The sequence below is a fragment of the Ovis aries genome, chromosome 5, assembly GCF_016772045.2.
Source record: "Ovis aries strain OAR_USU_Benz2616 breed Rambouillet chromosome 5, ARS-UI_Ramb_v3.0, whole genome shotgun sequence".
NCBI classification, from domain to species: Eukaryota; Metazoa; Chordata; class Mammalia; order Artiodactyla; family Bovidae; genus Ovis; species Ovis aries.
The window spans coordinates 49,291,463-49,311,983 of record NC_056058.1 but is presented as its reverse complement, the minus strand read 5'-3'; the positions used below and the strand labels follow the sequence as shown (position 1 = coordinate 49,311,983).

Sequence of the window (20,521 nt, the reverse complement as noted above, 5' to 3'; positions counted from 1 at the left end):
CTTAACTCCTTCAAAATAAAAATTTATTTAAAAGGTCATTAGTCTTTGATCTGCCACTTATTTCTTTCTTGATTTGTTTTAAGGACTTTTATTATTAAAGGGAGTAGGGAAATGGTTTAACTACCCAATAGTATGACACTGAAGAACACTGTTTTAAAGGTTCAGCAAGAAAACTATCATTTCAAAGCCAAAGTTGTTCAGAATTCAACTGTTTTAACAGTCTCAGACATTAAGGATATTACTTTTACTACAACCATGGCAAAGTTGTCAGCAAAGTGACCTACAATCCCTTCTAAGAAGCCCTGGTCATTTAAAAATAAATTAGGTTGCATTGGAGAAGGAAATGGCAACCCACTCCAGTGTCCTTGCCTGGAGAATCCCAGGGACTGGGGAGCCTGGTGGGCTGCCGTATATGGGGTCGCACAGAGTCGGACATTACTGAAGTGACTTAGTAGCAAGCAGCAAGTTGCATTTAACATTTATTTAAGTATGCTAACATATACTCAAATGTCACTTAATGGAACACTGATATGCTTTCATTATTGAAACTGTTTTTTAAACCATGTGCTTGCTTGAGATTTAGGAATCTCATTACTAAATGCATATTTACTGTAACTCAAGACATATGACCAAGAGTTATAAAGAACCTTACTAGAGTAGCTTTCATGTTGCCAGGAAAATACCTTATTAGTAAATGCATTCTGTACACTTGACATAAAAACTCTATAAGGTTTTGACTCTCAGGTTAATATATACAAGGTAGTTGGTATTTAAATGAGACAAAGAATTGTGAAAGATACAGTTCATAAATTTGTCTCTTTAAACATTATATATCATTGTGGCAAAGAAATTGTCCCCAGAAGAAAAACTGTCAATCCTGATCAAACAGAATGTAAGAGTATTTCAAAGACTTCTGAAGATAACAAATTAATCTATATTTTACTCAGAGATTCTAAACAATGGCTACGATTTTTCTGTATATTTACAACCAACTATCCCTAGGAATCAAATTTTTTATCTCTCAGGTTATAGCTACTCATATCAATTTATTTTCTTCAAATGAACTCATCACTTTCAACATACCTGTTGCAGACTGTGAGTTGACATCTGCATCATGAAGAAGTAACAATTTCACAATATCTAAATAACCTCCACTGGATGCTGCCATCAGGGGAGTTATATCTCCTTTATTCCCTCTGTCTTCAACATTAGCATGCATAGCAAGCAATACCTTTAAAACACATAGGCACACGGAGAGAAAATGTCAATTCTTACAATTAATAGTACTCTAGGTAATATACTGAATCTGGGAAGGTACTCTTTTAGAATAGAGACAAGTAAAAATAAAAATAATCACCTTCGGGGAAAATATGCTAGTGTTCACTGCTCAAAACATTGGTTAGACTTTATATTTTACAATACCATTACATATTATATTTAAGTAAAATAGGTAATCATATAACCATCCAATTATAAAATTTAACTGCTACTGTCAAAAAAATTGTATTATGCTTAGGATTATCTAGCAAGGTAACAGCAAACCTAGTCACAACACAAAAACTAACTAGTAAACACATGGCTATTTCCCAATATTGCTCTAACAGAAAAAAAAAAAAAAACTAAAAAGAATTGGGATAATCCAGATGGAATGAAAGTAAATCAACATTTTTCATTATAATTGTATATTATTTCTAATGGCAAGTTTAAAATTTACTATTATTAATATGATCTCTCTGTGGTTTATTTTCCTTTCCTTTTTTACCCTATGTGTCTCTCATTCATTAGGACTATTTTTGAAAGCGGCAGAAAAAATGGACCATGCCAAGTTGCATGCACAGAAAACAAAAATTAATTATGTATCAGTTTCTATTTAGCCTACTGCCAAAAAGGAAAGACCCTGGTCTCTAATAATGATTTTTTATTAATGATAAAAATAAATAAAACATCAAAATCTTCCACAATTCTGATCACTAAAAATTACTTCTGCTTACTTGTGCTAATTCATAATACCCAGCTGAACAAGCCAAACACAGCAGGCTTTCTCCTTCTTCAGTATGTTCATTTACACTTCTGCCTTCATCTAGCAGTTTACGAACAGCATTCACATCCCCATCAGAACAAGCTTCTGCCAGACTGCGACTGAAAACAAACCAACACAGAGAAACTCAAGGTCCTATGATAATGAGTTGTATTAAATATATACAGTTAGTCATACAAAGAAAAATGCTGATATTATAAGAAAAAAGTTATTTGAACACTTATTTGCATACTAATTTTTCATGTATGTGGACCGAGCTAGAAAGCAATAAGTAAATGTGAAAACAGCTGTCATTTTTATCTTTCAAAATGTCCTAACATATTGTCATGTCATATTAAGTTTTAAATAAACTGTATAAAGCATTAGATGCACAAGTTTTTAAACTAATGTTATGATTCCCAAAGACATATTTATTTTAAATTTAAAATTTTACTCGGTAATAGTGAGGTGAGTAGAGGTAATAAAAGATGAAAATCTGAATAAAATTTTTATTGCAGAATGACTAACAAAATCTGTGAGTCTCTAACTTTAATGTGCATACAAACATCCCATGTTCCTTGTTAAAATGTAGATTCTGATTCAGTAGATCCAAGTGGGGTCTGAAATTCTACATTTCTAATAAGTTCTCAGGTTATGCTGATGCTGCTAGTTCCAAGCACCATATTTGAGTAGCAAGGACCTAGATTACTGCATTAGCAATCCATTTCATTTATTATTACTCAGGCTGTCAGTTTAGAGTTTCAACTATAACCTTTGGAGTAAGTAACTTCATTAGAAATGAAAATCAGATACAGAATTGAATACTCAGCAGAAGTCATTAAACACATACGTGTCAACTTGTCCTGCATTGTGACTGTTTTCCGCCCTCATCCGTGTCAGTGCAGCGGCAGCTTCATCCAGCGCACAACTTACTGAGGATGTCAGTCTTCGGAGTACCTCAGGATCTGCAAAGGCTTTACCATCAGCAGTTGACAATTTGCCAATTCCTTCAGTGTGCATCAATTAGATGGTGCAGGGAAAGAAGAAGCATAAATTGTAATTACATTTCTAAACACTATTATCTAGGGCAAAATTCATGTGTAAGGCTGACAATTTCAATTTTGCCACTAACGCCAAAAGGCCATTCATAACTACCTATGTTTTAGTCTTTTCATCTTTACAATTCACATAACACTAATTTGTCCTCTACCTAACTCCAAATATAACTTAATGCTTACTGTAAAAAAATGGATGAGATTTCTATCAAAGTATAATTACAACATCATATCTAAAGTATAACATCCTAACTATCTATTAATATTTTTAGTAGTAATGAAGGAGATATTCTTCGATATTACAACAAACAATCCAACAGTTTCTTCCTTTGATTGAATAGCCACCTAGAACCATTTTCTGGGTAAACATGGTAAATTAAAATAAATTATCATATTTTACATTTATTATGTGCTTTTAAATGTACCAGACAGAAAGGATTGAAACCTAGCTCATGTCCTTACAGAGCTCACAATCTGGTTGCTCTAGGCTGCCAATAAATCTTTTTCTCTAGATTCAGTGAGGAGTCAGTAACAGAAAATTTTGTTGATAATATCACCACCTGTTATTGCTGAAAATGAGAGGAAAATAGCCAATAAAAACTTATAGAAAAAAAGGGAAAAACTGCACAATAAGAGAAAAAATAAGACATTGTGATGCTCTCCAATTAAAACAGTATGATAGAATGACACCTGCACAGAAAAATAATTCTATCAAGGATATATAATAGAGCCCCCAAGATCCTGGATTATTTGTGAACTCAATATATGACAAAGGTGACACTTCAAATCAATGGAAATAAGAGAGCTTATTTCCTAAACACTGTTCAGAAGTTGGCTATTTGAAAATTATGTAAGATCTCAAATTCATACCATTGACAAAAATAAAAACCTGGTAGACTTAAATGAAATCTGAAAAGTACTATTATACTATGTAGGTATTCTTCTATTGCTGATGTTAAGGAGGATTTTCTAAGCATGAGACCAAATCATGAAAGCTATAAAGTAAAAAGTTAGTAAATGTGATATTAAACATGTTTATTTTCAATAAAAATTTCTATATAATTAAAGGCACCATAAATAAAATTAAGGTGAAATAAAACCTGGAAAATAAACACAATTAATTTACATCATTTATAAAGAACTACTGAACACAAACTATGAAATTGACCAAGAGAACAAAGGTGTGAGGCCCTTTCAAACAGCTGATAGGAGGGTATACTGACATAAAGTTGACATTTCTATTGATAAATGTTATCAAAATTTTGAATGCAAAAATATCCTCTGACCTAGCAGTATCACTTTCTAAAACTGTGTCCTATGAAGATACTTGCACAAGCAAGAAAAGTTATAGATATATATGGATATAAACTATAGAAGTATTTGTGATATAAAAAAATTGGAAATACCCTAAAAATATCAACATATCATGTTATAGAAGGATGAACACAATAAATTAACTGAAAAAAAGTGAAGTCACTCAGCCGTGTCTGACTATTTGTGACCCCATGGACTATAGCCTACCAGGCTCCTCCGTCCACGGGATTTTCCAGGCAAGAATACTGGAGTGGGTTGCCATTTCCTTCTCCAGGGGATCTTACTGACCCAGGGGTCAAATCCGGGTCTCCTGCATTGTAGGCAGACACTTTACCATCTGAGCCAACAGGGAAGTCCAAAAAAGGAAAGTGAAAAAAGGAAAATTATAATTTGTTAATATGAACCTATTTAACTTAAAAAAAAAATGTATATTCAAATATACATGTATATTTATAAAACTACAAGTAAAAGTCTGAAAGTATATGTAAATACTGACAAGTATATATAAAACTTTTCAATCAAATTAATACATCTCATTCTGTTTTCAGTCAGTTCAGTTGTTCAGTCGTGTCCTACTCTTTGCAACCCCATGCAGCATGCCAGGCCTCCCTGCCCATCACCAACTGCCAGACTTTACTCAAACTCATGTCCATTGAGTTGGTGATGCCATCCAACCACCTCATCCTTTGTCTTCCCCTTCTCCTCCTGCCTTCAATCTTTCCCAGCATCAGGGTCTTTTCGAATAACTTAGCTCTTCACATCAGGTGGCCAAAGTATTAAGAGTTTCAGCTTCAACCTCAGTCCTTCCAATGAATATTCAGGACTGATTTCCCTTAGGATGGACTGGTTGGATCTCCTTGCAGTCCAAGGGACTCTCAAGAGTCTTCTCCAACAACACAGTTCAAAAGCATCAATTCTTCGGCACTCAGCTTTCTTCACAGTCCAACTTTCACATCCATACATGACCACTGGCAAAACCATAGCCTTGACTAGATGGACCTTTGTTGGCAAAGGAATGTCTCTGCTTTTCAATATGCTGTCTAGATTGGTCATAATTTTCCTTCCAAGGAATATCTTTTAATTTCATGGCTGCAATCACCATCTGCAGTGATTTTGGAGCCCAGAAAAATAAAGTCTGACACTGTTTCCACTGTTTCCCCATCTATTTCCCATGAAGTGATGGGACCGGATGCCATGATCTTCGTTTTCTGAATGTTGAGCTTTAAGCCACAATTTTCACTCTCCTCTTTCATCAAAGATTCTCTTTAGTTCTTCACTTTCTGCCATAAGGGTGGTGTCATCTGCATATCTGAGGTTACTGACATTTCTCTCAACAATCTTGATTCCAGCTTGTGCTTCTTCCAGCCCAGCATTTCTCATGATGTACTCTGCATATAAGTTAAATAAGCAGGGTGACAATATACAGCCTTGACGTACTCCTTTTCCTATTTGGAATCAGTCTGTTATTCCATGTCCAGCTCTAACTGTTGCTTCCTCACCTGCATACAGATTTCTCAAGAGGCAGGTCAGGTTGTCTGGTATTCCCATCTCTTTCAGAATCTCCCATGGTTTATTGTGATCCACACAGTCAAAGGCTTTGGCATAGTCAATAAAGCAGAAATAGATGTTTTTCTGGAACTCTCTTGCTTTTTCGATGATCCAGAGGACATTAGCAATTTGATCTCTGGTTCCACCTGGAAGTTCACGGTTCACGTATTGCTGAAACCTGGCTTGGAGAATTTTGAGCATTACTTTACTAGCCTGTGAGATGAGGGCAATTGTGAGGTAGTTTGAGCATTCTTTGGCATTGCCTTTCTTTGGGACTGGAATGAAAACTGACCTTTTCCAGTCCTGTGGCCACTGCCGAGTTTTCCAAATTTGCTGGCATATTGAGTGCAGCACTGTCACAGCATCATCTTTTAGGATTTGAAATAGCTCAACTGGAATTCCATCACCTCCACTAGGTTTGTTCGTAGTGATGCTTTCTAAGGCCCACTTGACTTCACATTTCAGGATGTCTGGCTCTAGATGAATGGTCACACCATCATGATTATCTGGGTCATGAACATCTTTTTTGTACAGTTTTTCTGTGTATTCTTGCCATCTCTTCTTAATATCTTCTGCTTCTGTTAGGTCCATACCATTTCTGCCCTTTATTGAGCCCATCTTTGTATGAAATGTTCCATTAGTATCTCTAATTTTCTTGAAGAGATCTCTAGTCTTTCCCATTCTATTGTTTTCCTCTATTTCTTTGCACTGATCACTGAGGAAGGCTTTCCTATCTCTCCTTGCTATTCTTTGGAACTCTGCATTCAAATGGGTATATCTTTCCTTAAGATACTTTGTATTTCACTTCTCTTCTTTTCACGGCTATTGGTAAGGCCTCCTAAGATAGACACTTTGCTTTTCTGCATTTCTTTTTCTTGGGGATGGTCTTGATCCCTGTCTCCTGTACAATGTCACGAACCTCTGTCCATAGTTCATCAGGCACTCTGTCTATAAGATCTAGTCCCTTAAATCTATTTCTCACTTCCACTGTATAATCATTAGGGATTTGATTTAGGTCAAACCTGAATGGTCTCGTGGTTTTCCCTACTTTCTTCAATTTAAGTCTGAATTGGGCAATAAAGAGTTCATGATCTGAGCCACAGTCAGCTAGCTCCCAGTCTTGTTTTTGCTGACTGTATAGAGCTTCTCCATCTTTGGCTACAAAGAATACAATCAATCTGATTTCGGTATTGACCATCTGATGATGTCCATGTGTAGAGTCTTCTCTTGTGTTGTAGGAAGAGGGTGTTTGCTATGACCAGTGCGTTCTCTTGGCAAAACTCTATTAGCCTTTTTCCTACTTCATTCTGTACTCCAAAGCCAAATATGCCTGTTACTCCAGGTGTTTCTTGACTTCCTACTTTTGCATTCCAGTCCCCTATAAAGAAAAGGACATCTTTTTTGGGTGTGAGTTCTAGAACATCTTGTAGGTCTTCATAGAACCATTCAACTTCAGCTTCTTCAGTGTTACTGGTTGGGGTATAGACGTGGATTACCGTGATACTGAATGGTTTGCCTTGGAAACTAACAGAGATCATTGTGTCGTTTTTGAGATTGCATCCAAGTACTACATTTTGGACTCTTTTTTGGACTATGATGGCTACTCTAATTCTTCTAAGGGGTTCTTGACCACAGTAGTAGATATAATGGTCATCTGAGTTAAATTCACCCGTTCCAGTCCATTTTAGTTCTCTGATTCCTAAAATGTCAATGTTCACTCTTGCCATCTCCTGTTTGATCACTTCCAATTTACCTTGATTCATGGACCTAACATTCCAGGTTCCTATGCAATATTGCTCTTTACAGCATCAGAACTTGCTTCCATCACCAGTCACATCCACAACTGGGTGTTGTTTTTACTCTGGCTCCATCTCTTCATTCTTTCTGGAGTTATTTCTACACTGATCTCCAGTAGCATAATGGGCACCTACCGACCTGGGGAGTTCTATATTTTTGCCTTTTCATACTGTTCATGAGGTCCTCAAGGCAAGACTACTGAAGTGGTTTGCCATTCCCTTCTCCAGTGGAACACATTTTGTCAGAACTCTCCACCATGACCCATCTGTCTTGGGTAACCCTATACAGCATGGCTCATAGTTCCATTGAGTTATACAAGTGTCTGGTCCATGTGATTTTGTATTACATATTACATTTATAATTTAGAAAAGAATTTTTAAAAATTCTTCTTGAAATGGCCTTAATTCTCAAAGGAGCTTAAAGTAAAAAATATTCTCAACTTTTTTTTTCAATTAAAATAGTGTCAAGAATTCTGTCTTTAGTGCTCACTTCAGCAGCACATACACTAAAATTGGAACAATACCAAAAAAATTAGCATGGCCCTTGTGCAAGGATGACATGCAAATTTATGAAGCATTTCATAATTTTAGACCTACATGTAAGACCAGAAACTATAAAACTCTTAGAGGAAAACACAGGCAGAACATTTGATGATATAAATCAAAGCAAGAGTCTCTGACCCACCTCCTAGAGTAATGGAAATAAAAACAAAAGTCATCAAGTGGGACCTAATTAAACTTAAAAGCTTCTGTACAGCAAAGGAAACTATAAACAAGGTGAAAAGACATCCTTAGACTGAAAGAAAATAATAGCAAATGCAACAACTGATAAAGGATTGATTTCAAAAATATATGAGCAGCTCATACAACTCAATACCAGAAAAAAAACAACCCAATCAAAAAGTAGGAAAAAGACCTCAACAGACATTTCTCCAAAGAAGATACACAGGTAGATGGCTAACAAACACATGAAAAGATGCTCAACATCGCTCATTATTAGAGAAATGCAAATCAATATTACAATGAGATATCACCTCACACTGGTCAGAATGGCCATCATCAAAAAGTCTACATATAATAAATGCTGGAGAGAGTGTGGAGAAAAGGGAACCCTCTTGCAACGTTGGTGGGAATGCAAATTGATTCAGCCACTATGAAAGACAGTATGGAGATTCCTTAAAAACTAGGGATAAAACCACCATATGACTGAGCAATCCCACTTCTAGGCATGCCCTGAGGAAACCAAAATTGAAAAAGAAACATGTGTCCCAGTGTTCACTGAAGCACTATGTACAACAGTGAGAACATGGAAGCAACCTAGATGTCCATTGACAGATAAATGGATAAAGAAGTTGTGGTACATATACACAGTGGAATATTACTTGGCCATGAAAAGGAACACATCTCAGTCAGTTCTAACGAGGTGGATGAACCTAGAGCCTATTATACAGAGTGAAGTAAGTCAGGAAGAGAAAAATGAATGTCTTATATTAACACATATATATGGAATCTAGAAAGATGGTACAGATGAATTTATTTGGAGGGCAGCAATGGAGAAACAGACATAGAGAACAGACTTATTGACATAGGGTTGGGGGAGGAAGGAGAGGGTAGGATGCATGGAGAGAGTAACATGGAAACTTATATTACCATATTTAAAATACTTAGCCAATGGTAATTTGCTGTATGTCTCAGGGAATTCAAACAGGGGCTCTATATCAACCTAGAGGGGTGGGATGGGGAGAGAAATGAGAGGGAGGTTCAAGAGGGAGGGGACACATGTATACCTATGACTGATTCATGTTGATGTTTACAAAATCTGTGAAGCAATTATCTTTCATTAAAAAATAAAAAAAAATTTTAAATATATTTATAAAGAAAAAATCTATCTTTAGAAGTCTAGTAATATTTAACACATTCTCATAATTGAAAACAAACATAAGTCTAAAAATTCCTCTTAAATGTTACAGGCTCATGCAATGTCCAAAAAAACAAATGAAAATACTAATGCACAAAAAGAAAGTATTCATTAAGCAACTGACTTAGACAGGGCTTCCAAAGTATATTTTAAAAAACATTTGATAGGGACTTTCCTGATGATCTAGCAGTTAAGAATCTGCCTTACAACACAGGAGATGAGAGTTTGATCCCTGGTGGGGGGACTAAGATCCCACATGTAGGGTACCACAACTATTGAGCCCAGGTACTCTAGAGCCCTTGTTTCACAAGACAGAAGCCCCTATGCAGCAATGAAGAGCCTAGGAGACACAACAAAGACACTGGAGCCAAAAGAAAAGGAAAAAACACCTGTCAATTCTTCTAGATTAAATTCTTATGCATGGGTAATGTACACATGTATTTACATTAAATAAATAAATCTAGGGATGAGATTGGATGGCATCATCGACTCAGCGGACAAGAGTCTGAGCAACCTCCAGGAGACAGTGAAGGACACGGAAGCCTAGAGTGCTGCAGTCCATGGGGTCGCAAAGAGTCAGACACAACTGAGCAACTGAACAACAATAAAAGAAGGGAATATCATACAAAGTAAACATATCTCAAAAGTAATATACAAAGATTAGAAAAAGATAACTTCCCTCTTAAAACAATTTTAGGAAATGAAAGGCTTTTATTACAGTGTGATGGAAATTTTGTTAGGCAAATTGTGAGAAGGTTTTAGAATATAAAATAGTTATTTATTATGGAAGTATATATTACTTTGAGAAAGCATGCTTATCACAGAGTTTTCTGTTGCTTCAAAACAAGAAATTGACAGTTTGGTAAATTCTGGTCCAATTTTGTGTTCGATTTTTATTTAAATGTCTTCTAAGTAAAAAAAAAGCAATCTACAATTAAGTTATAGACTAAAGTCAGTAATCATATGCACAGTTCCCTAAATCAGCTAAAAGACTCATAATTCGATGGATTCAATTTACCTCATACATTTTAATTTTACAATATAACTGGTAATAAGTTTTCCTTAATAACTAGCTACTTATCTAATACTTTAAAAATGCTAGTGTTTTTGTATAGCAGAGAACTATATTCAGTGTCATGCAGTAAACCATAATGGACAAGAACACATATATATATAAGACTGAATCACTTTGCTGTATACCTGAAACTAACATAACACTGTAAATCAACTATACTTCAATTTTAAAAAAAAGTTAGTGCTGAGCCTAGAAATCACTCATTGAGAACTTTCAAGCAAGAATTTTTTAAACAGAAAATGTGAAAATCTTCTTTAGGAAATTAAAAAAAAACCGTTTTACAGACTTCAAACTTTATATAGTATATAATTTGGTGATAATCTTGTATAACTTTGAATAGAGATGGAGTCTTTTTTTTTTTTTCTTGCTGCTCACAGGATCTTAGTTCCCCCACCAGGAATGGGATCCCCCACCAGGAATGGAATCCGGGCCCTTGGCAGTAGAAGTGTGGAGTCCCAACCATGACCACCAGGGAGTTCTCTGGAGTCGAAAGAGAAAAGAAAAAAGAAAGTACCTGCTGCTTCCAGCAAGGCTTCTAGTCGTGCCTGTGTCTCTGGATCCACAGTGCGTAAGTCTGCTCCTTCTGCAGTGCTTGATAAGAATATCTCTGATGTTGTTTTAAGCACTGGGTTATCCAAATCTTCTTGGTCCAAAATAAAAGATTCAACCTGTTTATGAATTAAAGATGTAATATTCATAAAGCTGATCTTAATATAGTTAGAATACTATAATTGAAGGTCATAGGACTTCTGATTTGGAATTTAAACACAACCAAATAAATTACTGCAAAAACAGGAGATTATGGGGAGGGACTTTTAGGGAGCCTCCTGACTATCTGCTTATCTTCAGACACACCAGCTTCAAGTTTCCTGGAGAGCAATGAATCTTCTGTGCCCACCACAGAGCCTGAAAAGCAGCATTTTTAAAATGAAACAAGTACATCAACACAGCCCCTAGGAAGACATATACAGGACTAGATAGTAAAAAGACTAGATAGCATAAACAGGTCATTGAGGTATAGTTTCTCCTCTTTTCCAATCAATATAGTCAATCCTGACTCTTACACTAAAGAAAATAATATTTAATCCACTGTCAAATATCTTAAGTACTCTAGACAGGAAAACTTTATCAGGTTAGGAATCATAGCCATTTGTTCACTGCTCTATCCTCTGAGCCTATGAATATCTTGTATATGGTAGTTATTCAATACAACTTTGTTGAATGAATAGCATAAGTAAAGTTAACATAAAAATAAACATGTAATCCTATCATTTTAAATTAATTCTAAATTTTCTTACCAAATAAAATATGTACAACCTTTTTGGGAAGCAATTTGGAAAAATGAATCAAAATGCTTTAAAAAGCACTTCTCTGATCCAGTAATTTCATTTAAAGAAATCTCTAAGAATCTACCTGGGCTTCCCTGGTGGCTCAGTGGTATAGAATCTGCCTGCCAGTGCTGGAAATAGGGCTTTAATCCCTGGTCTGGGAAGATCCCACATGCCGCAGAGCAACTAAGCCCTTTCGCCACAACTAACTAGAGCTGGTGCTCTAGAACATGCAAGCAACAACAATGGAAGCTGCGCGCTCTAGAACCCGTGCTCCACAACAAAAGAAGCCACCACAATGAGAAATCCGAGCCCGCGGCAACCAGCAAGTGGACCCAGCTCACCACAACTGGAGAAAAGCCTGTACAGCATCAAAGACCCAGCACAGTCAAAAAAAAAAAAAGAATCCACCCGCAATGCGGGAGACCTGAGTTCAATCCCTGGGTCAGGAAGATACTCCGAAAAAGCAAACGGCAAGCCCCTCCAGTATTCTTGCCTGGGAAATCCCATGGACAGAGGAGCCTGGGGGTCTGCAGTCCATGGGATCACAGAGTCTGACACGACTGAGCGAATAACACTTACATCTTTAAAAAATTATCTGAATGCTAGAAAAAAATGTGCAGGGATGTTCACTGCAGTATTAACTAATTCCAAAAATGACAGGAAAAAAAACAATAGGGGATTTGTTAAGTACATTTTGTACATTCACAGGATGGACCACTATGCAGTCATTAAGAATAATATTTTTGAAGCATGTTTAATGGCACAAGTCATAAAATTAAATGAAAACCACAAGATTTAAGAGTACAATCTTTATTTTGCAAAAAGTATGTATGTATATGTATGCAAAGAATATCATATGAGTACTCATGTATATATAATCATGAATACATATTTATATTCCTATATACGTCTATAATATGTAAATGTCTAACCAGGCAGGTTAACATACTTGTAGACTGAAAAACAGGAACAGAAAGGTTAAGTACTTCTCCAAGGCTGCATGGCTAATAAATGGCAAAGTCACTTTTCAAACACAGGCCGTGCGACTCTTAGACATTAAGCAATAGATACTACCTAACAAATTCATAAACAAAGTACCACAGTATTTTGATTACATTATTTGGAATATTTGACTAGTTAGTGATCAATTTTCACAAAGGATACCAAATAAAGATATCCTAATAAAGATAGTAAAGTTAAAATGATGTTGATATATTTTATTATTCAATGATGTGCTTTAAATAAAGTAAATCTTTAACATCATATCCAATAACACTGAGCCATGTACTGTGTTTTATACAACTTCTTTAATACATAATTATAGACAAAGATGTCATTCTAGATCAAAGCCAACAGATAAATGTATACTATCAGTTTTCAAGTGATTTGAAAGGTAACTGCTCATACAAGAGTGAGCTTGTTGCAAGCACAAGAAATTATTACATATTTTTAGATACATACATCTGCAGTTATAAGGATAATTAAAACCACCATTACAAATTCTGAAATTTATTAAAAACAGTATTTAGATGCTAATATGCCTATTTTATAAAAGCACTGGTCTCATACACCATTACACATATTACAAAGATAAATACAGATTACATCTATCATGTAACATTTTAAAAATCCAAAATAAGGATTTCCAATTTTCTCCCATTCATTCTCCAATATTTACTGAAGTCCTGTTTTATACAAACTACTATGAGAATACAAAAATGTGGTAGAAGAAATGTCAGACACCAACAACTGTCACAAAAGGCCTCCAAGGGAAATAAATGGTAGAACTATATGTATTAAAGAGACAGAAATCACTTCCAGCCCCAGTACTCTAAGAAGACTTTGCAAAAGTAGAATCTGAGCTAGGCTTCGAAGGCTGCACAGAATTGCACAGGTGGTCAGACATGTAGGTGGGGAGTAAGGAAATGAAATTAAAAAATGGACTTGAAGATGCATTTAGAAAGTGAAGAACGATCTACTCTCAAAATATAAGGTCCTTTGTACATTGTTAGTAGAAGCATAAGTGATGAAGTGCCTGTGGGACAATGTTTGGCAGTTCTTCAAAAATTAAACACAGAATTACCATATGACCTAGCAATTCCACTTCTATGTATACACCTAAGAAGATTGAAATGTACATGTTCACACAAAACTTTGTACACAGTCATTCATATTTGCATAAAGCATAGTAAACAAAAAGTGGAAACAACCCATATGTTAACCAGTAAACTGATAAACAAAATAATAATATCCATACAATCAAATTTTATTCAGCCAAGTTCATGTGCTTAGCATGAATAAGTCAGATGCAAAAAGTCACATATTGTACAAATTCGTTTATATGAAATGTCCAGCACAGGCAAGCCCAAACAAAGATTGGTGATTTCCTGAAGAGCCCGCAAAAGAGGAATGGGAACGATCACTAACAGTATATATCATGAAATTATTATCACAATAAGTTAACATCTATCACCTCATATAATTACAATTTTTTTCCCTAGTTAGAATCCACTTAAATTTTTAAACATAGTTTTAGGCATTTTATATTTAGCTTCTGACCCCAAAAATCAAATTTTAAATATCTGTAACACTTGTGGGGAAAATCTTAAGTTCTCAGAATGAGTTATACATAACTAGACACAAAAATGACTTGAATACATTTGCGCCAATTTGTGCCAAAAGGTACTCAATTCTCATACTTTTCTGTCCTACTCTCTGTAAAATCTTAATTGTCTCAGGATTTCCCTGGTGGTCCAGGGGTTAGGAATCCACCTGCCAACGCAGAGGACACGGGTTCAATCCCTGGTCGGGGAACTAGGATACCACAGGCTGAGGGGCAACTAAGCCCATGCACTGCAACTACTAAGCCCAAGTGCTGCAACTACTGAGTCCAAGTGCTGCAACTACTGAAGCCCTCACACCCTGGAGCCTGTGCTCCACAACAAGAGAAGCCACCACAATATGAAGCCCATGCACCACAACTAAAGAGCAGCCCCTACTCGCCACAACCAGATAAAGACCAGGGGAAGCAACAAAGAGCCTGTGTGCTGCATCGAAGACCCAGAGCAGCCAATTTTTTTTTAACTTAAATAAAAACAAAAGCCTGTCTCAACATGCAATCAATAAAAGGATAAAATATCCAGTTATGCCCATTACTTTGGGACTGTTTGAAGGACTGCTTTTGGCAGTTCATAAATATCTTACCTGACAAACCTGCTGAAGCACATACTGTTGCAATGCAAATTGCAACAGCATTACCTCAAAATGTATCTGGCCAGTCAAGATGGAAACCATTTTCAGAAACATGGAAATGTTAATTAAGACCAATACCATACATTTAATATAAAGGCTCAATGATATAACACAAAAAATGTCTAAATAATAGATAACTTCAAAGTAATGTTATATCTAATGAAATTAGTCTTCATTATGCAAATGATGAAGAAGCAATCAAAGCTTATGGATCAAATAAAGCTAAAGGATCAAATACAGCTAAAGGATCACAGAAATTTCCTTATTGCCTAAAGAGAGTTAGAAAGCTCAACCCTATCCAGCAGCTACATTAAGCAGCAAACATAACGCATCAACCTACAGTGGTACTGTTTTTAGTAATGGCAAAAAAGTTTATTTCAAGTCTTAAACATGGCAGATTTCTTTTCCTACTTCTGATTAGCTACAAAAATAAAAGGTGGAAGAAAAACAATGTGAGGAAATCTGGCCCACAAAAAACTACATGTTTTTTCCTTACATATAGGTTTTTTTCCTTATGGGCATCCCTGGTGGCTCAGACAGTAAAGAATCTACCTACAATGCAGGAGACCTGGGTTCGATCCCTAGGTCAGGAAGATCCCCTGGAAAAGGAATTGGCAACCCACTCCAGTATTCTTGCCTGGAGAATTCTATGGGCAGAGGAGCCTGGCAGGCTACAGTCCAGGGGATCACAAAGAGTCGGACATGACTGACTGACTAACACTTTCACAACACTATCTCATCTAAAATGCTAAGGCAAACTCTTGAGGTCTTCCTCGTCAAGTCTTTCTTATCCTTCCCTTTCTCTAAAAAATATGTCCGATTTTTAGCTTTAACTGGAATTTAAATAACTCTAGTATTCTTGCCTGGGAAATCTCAGGAGAGCCTGGCAGGCTACATACAGTCCATGGGTTGCAAACAGTTGGACACAACTTAGCGACTAAACAGCAAGAAGGGAAAAGAGCGGAATAAGCATTTTGTCCCATATGACATTTCAAAAATAAGCCACTGGATGGCAATAGTTACTAGGGAGAATAACCAGACTCAGCTATTATCACCTAAAATAAAACCCAGCAACCCTGGCCAAAATCTAATTAGAGAAAAAAACATTTTTAGCCTAAGCTATGATTTGGCCAAAACTCATTTCCACCAGAAAACAAACAACAAAAAAATACAATTTCTATCAAGTAAAGTAAACAGTGCTAAAATTAACACTTTCAATAATATTAATATGGTTTAAGTCATATGACAGCAAAATAAAATCTCACCTGTACATTTGTTACCTTCTCTAAGGCTACATTTCTGGCAACAGTGAGGGCTAGTTAACAGAGGAAATAGGTTAGTAAAAAACATTCTATCATAAAACATGTACATAACATTTCTGTTTATATATTCTCTAGTTATATGGTCATATCATGCAAAAAGCAAATAAAGAACACCGACAAATGCCTTTTCACTTACAAATTATGAAATTTTTATTTTTAACATGTTAAATATATTTGTTTTTTGAGTTATGGACTGAAATATTAGTAGTCACCAATATTGCTTCTGACAATCCTTAAGAACAATCATCACTCCCATGAATTCCCACCAGAGATATTTAAGGGAAGGGGCTAAATCTTTATTTTTCACTAACTCTTCTTACAAACCTTTAAAAATAAAGCTTCCTTAAGAAATTCAGATTTGATCATTAAAAATGAAAATGTTTAAATAAAACATTTAAGCATCTAAAATATTATATATATGTTTAAATGTATTTGCTATTACTTCTCTTCTCTCCTGTTTAGTTTGTATCTGGAGAGATAAACATGTCTTACCTTTTCCCACCCAAAGTAAGCCCTCAACTAAGTCAGAATCACACCAATTTTAGAATGCAGGTGGCTTAATACTAGTTTCTACTTGGGTCAGCATTCCCAGAGGTAATTATTGAAGGACACAGTAATTCCTTTTTGCAAAAAAGGTGGTACTCCAAACAGTCACATTCACCACAAACATGCTCCAAGATCCATTCAAAAGGAAAAAGTAATACAGTTGCAATTTCAGACGAAATAATGACAAATTTAGCAAAGAGTTTTGCTAATACTGTAAGGCCCAATATAATCAGCAACACTGGAAATAATGGAATGAAAAGGCTATCCACCCTGCCACAAAAACTTCAGATCCACAATCCTCTTCTCAAAAAAACATCAATGTTATCTTGGGATTTCTGAAGTTAATTAACTTCAATAAGCACAAGAGAGAACCATCAGGCTTTTCCTAATTCTCAGTTAAAGCTGAAGAATATTAACTCCACTTTTGTGGTGATTGTTGTTATTTAGTTGCTCAGTTGTGTCCAACTCTCTGCGACCCCGTGGACTGTAGCCTGCTAGGCAAGAATTGGAATGAATTGCCACATCCTTCTCTGGGGGATCTTTCCCACCGAGGGGATTGAACCAGAGGCTCCTGCTGCGTCTCCTGCATTGCAGGCAGATAGTACTCCACTCTGGTCAACCACAAAAACTTCATTTCTAAACCGTAGCTTTAATACTGAATCTATTATTTTTTAAAGTTTCTAAACATGGGAGAAAGGAAAGGAAATAATAGCTACTATTAAGTGCATTTTCCATATATTATTCCACTCAATCATCTTTACTACTCAATGAAGTAGATTAACATCTTCATTTTAACTGAAATTCAGAAAAGTTAAAGAGACTTATCCAAGATGACATAACCATGAGCAGATCTGAAGCCATGTACTTCAGACTCCAAAGCTCACACCCTTTTCACCAGACTAAACTGTATTAAGTGACTGTTCTAAACAATGGAGTATGACTAAAACAATTATACACTAACCAAATACGCACTAAACAGAGACTCTCCAAGTATCATAATGTCAAAGTTTAAAAGTAAGAGCAATGTCAGGAAAAAATCTTTAAATGTAATAAATTATCATGCCACAAAGAGTTCTTAGACAGACAAAGCATGATTTTATTTAATTATTTCTGGTAGCTACAACTACATTCTTTCTAACAAACAAATATATAACAAAATTTGTGCCATAATAGGTTTTTTTAAAAAGAGAAGATTGCTCACATACTCATTAGGAAAGTCACAAGGAATGAAGAACCTGGCAATTAAGTCCAAGAAAATCTAAATGTTGAAAGTAGAAACATCGTATCTCCCCTATCATAATAAACAGGTAAGACTGAGGTTAGAGAGAAGTCCTGGCTTCTGCTCATTACCCTAAATAAAAAATAAGCATCAAACACTCCAAAGAAATACTTGATTTGTGTAAGTTAAAAAGAGCCTCAAACACCCATAAACTTCCAATTCATACCAATAATGGGAGGAGAGCATAATGACTAAGAGCAAGGAGTCTTAAAACACTAGCCCACTGTTGACAGTGCCATCTTAGCTAACTCGTTTTACCGCTCTTAGCCTCATTTTCCTCAGCTTATAAAATAAGGATAATAGTAGTAACCACATCACAGGGTTATTGATGATTAAGCAAGACACTATATATAAAACTGCACAGCAGTACTTACTTACCACATGGTAACCACTCAACAAATATAAGCTGTTATTATTACTATTAATATTACCATTTTTATTATTAAGGTCAGTTTATCTCTTACTCTCTACTCCACAAAAATATAAAATCCATTACATTGTCTTAGGCTAACAAGTAATCTGAGCATATTAAATACTATACATATGTATTCAAGATACACTGGCTTATTAAATCCAACATTTAATAAGTACCTACTATGTGCCAGACATTCTACTACATACAAGGAACATAAAAATAAATGACATGATTCCTGCTCATAAAACAGATAATCAAATAAATGCAATAAAGTACTAAAGATGCTGTTTAACAGGGAGTTATATATGGACAACATGGGAACACAGAGGAAGGAAGAAATGGTCAGTTCCAGCTGGGGCAGTAATGAAGGAAATCAAAGTTGATGATCTGGAACAAGAAAGTATCCAACAGTATGGGGAAGAGGGCCACTGTAACAGCTGCATAGCAGTAGTTATAAGCATGGGTTTTATATTCCAAGAAACCTGATTCAAACCCTGGCTCCATTATTACTAGATGTATAACTCTGTGCATGTTATATAAAGTCTCTAAGCTTCAGTTTCCTCATCTATAAATTGGGAATATCACTTTCTTCATATGATAGCTGCAAAGTTTATTTTAGAATATAAAGGTAAGCATTTAGTTCAGTGGACAATAAAAACTCAGCATGTAGGAACTATTATCCTGATACTAGAAGCCAAAGCAGTGAAGTAATTTACTCCAGACTTTTAATAGCTTGATATGTTCAGAGAACTACAGCAAATTTGGTATGGCTGAAATATAAAAAGCAAATAAAGGAGGATACAGCAAGGAAAGAAACAGAAACCAAATCCTAAATAACCTGGTATGCCATACCAAGGAATTTGATTTATCCTTTATCTAAGGAACGGGAAGGCTTTTTGCCAAAGGAGTGACATGACTGAACTGGCATTAGACAATTTACTGTGATAGCAGGGTAGAGAATTTGAGGTTTAATCACAGAGGTATTGAATAGATAGAGCCAGGTATTACTACAGTAAATATAAGCGAAAGATGATGGTTTGCTTTACAGCAGAAGCAATGAGAATACAGAGAAAGAAACAAATAAACAAGATGTTAAGAAAGAAACTACAGGATTCAGTGCCTGTTTGGATGTGTGTGGTAAGAAACAGCAGATGCAAATTCCAAGGTTTCTAACTACACTGACTAGTTTAAGGGCAATGCAATTTACAGGTGGGGGGAGGGCGGGGTAGAGGGGAAAGTGACGAGTTCAGTTTTAGGACTTGAATCTGAGATGTTTATGGAACATACATACAGTAGGCAGTAGGAAATGCTCCTAGACTACTAAAATAGGTAAAAGAGGGAAACCACACAGGTATCTAAGAGAAAAAAGCTCCTATGAGAGTGAAGCACAAATGCCAAAAGCTCTGGAGCAGAACATGCTTGGAGAGTTCACAGAACATAATGTAGTAGTTGTGGTTTTGGTCAAATGTCTTATGCTAATGAAATTTGTATCCTTTCATTTTAAATCACCGTCCCTTTAAACTTGTCACTTAAAGCCCATCAAACTCCTGAAAACACCCAAACATCAACCTTTATCGTGATCATCCAACTAACACAGGGCAATGATCCCTATACCGAGGTAAGGATTTCAGGCTGTCACAAGACTAGGAAAAT

The 20,521-nt window shown here is 35.7% G+C and overlaps 1 protein-coding gene and 1 non-coding gene across 9 annotated transcripts in view; one reads left to right on the top strand and one right to left on the bottom strand.

Annotated features, from left to right (window-relative positions):
- The window catches only part of ANKHD1 (ankyrin repeat and KH domain containing 1), a 109,555-nt gene that overhangs the window by 70,215 nt on the left and 18,819 nt on the right, over nucleotides 1–20,521 (bottom strand). For all 8 annotated transcript variants that reach the window (XM_060415840.1, XM_012178613.4, XM_027970311.2 and 5 more), the window contains exons 2-5: nucleotides 11,238–11,391; nucleotides 2,868–3,024; nucleotides 1,992–2,139; nucleotides 1,084–1,231 (exon numbers count right to left, since the gene is read on the bottom strand). In XM_060415840.1, the coding sequence (XP_060271823.1) occupies nucleotides 1,084–1,231; nucleotides 1,992–2,139; nucleotides 2,868–3,024; nucleotides 11,238–11,391 (607 nt within the window). The remainder of the gene's footprint in view (nucleotides 1–1,083; nucleotides 1,232–1,991; nucleotides 2,140–2,867; nucleotides 3,025–11,237; nucleotides 11,392–20,521) is intronic.
- Nucleotides 8,213–8,319, top strand: LOC114115043 (U6 spliceosomal RNA). The gene has a single exon (XR_003589547.1). It is a non-coding gene; the product is annotated as a U6 spliceosomal RNA (small nuclear RNA).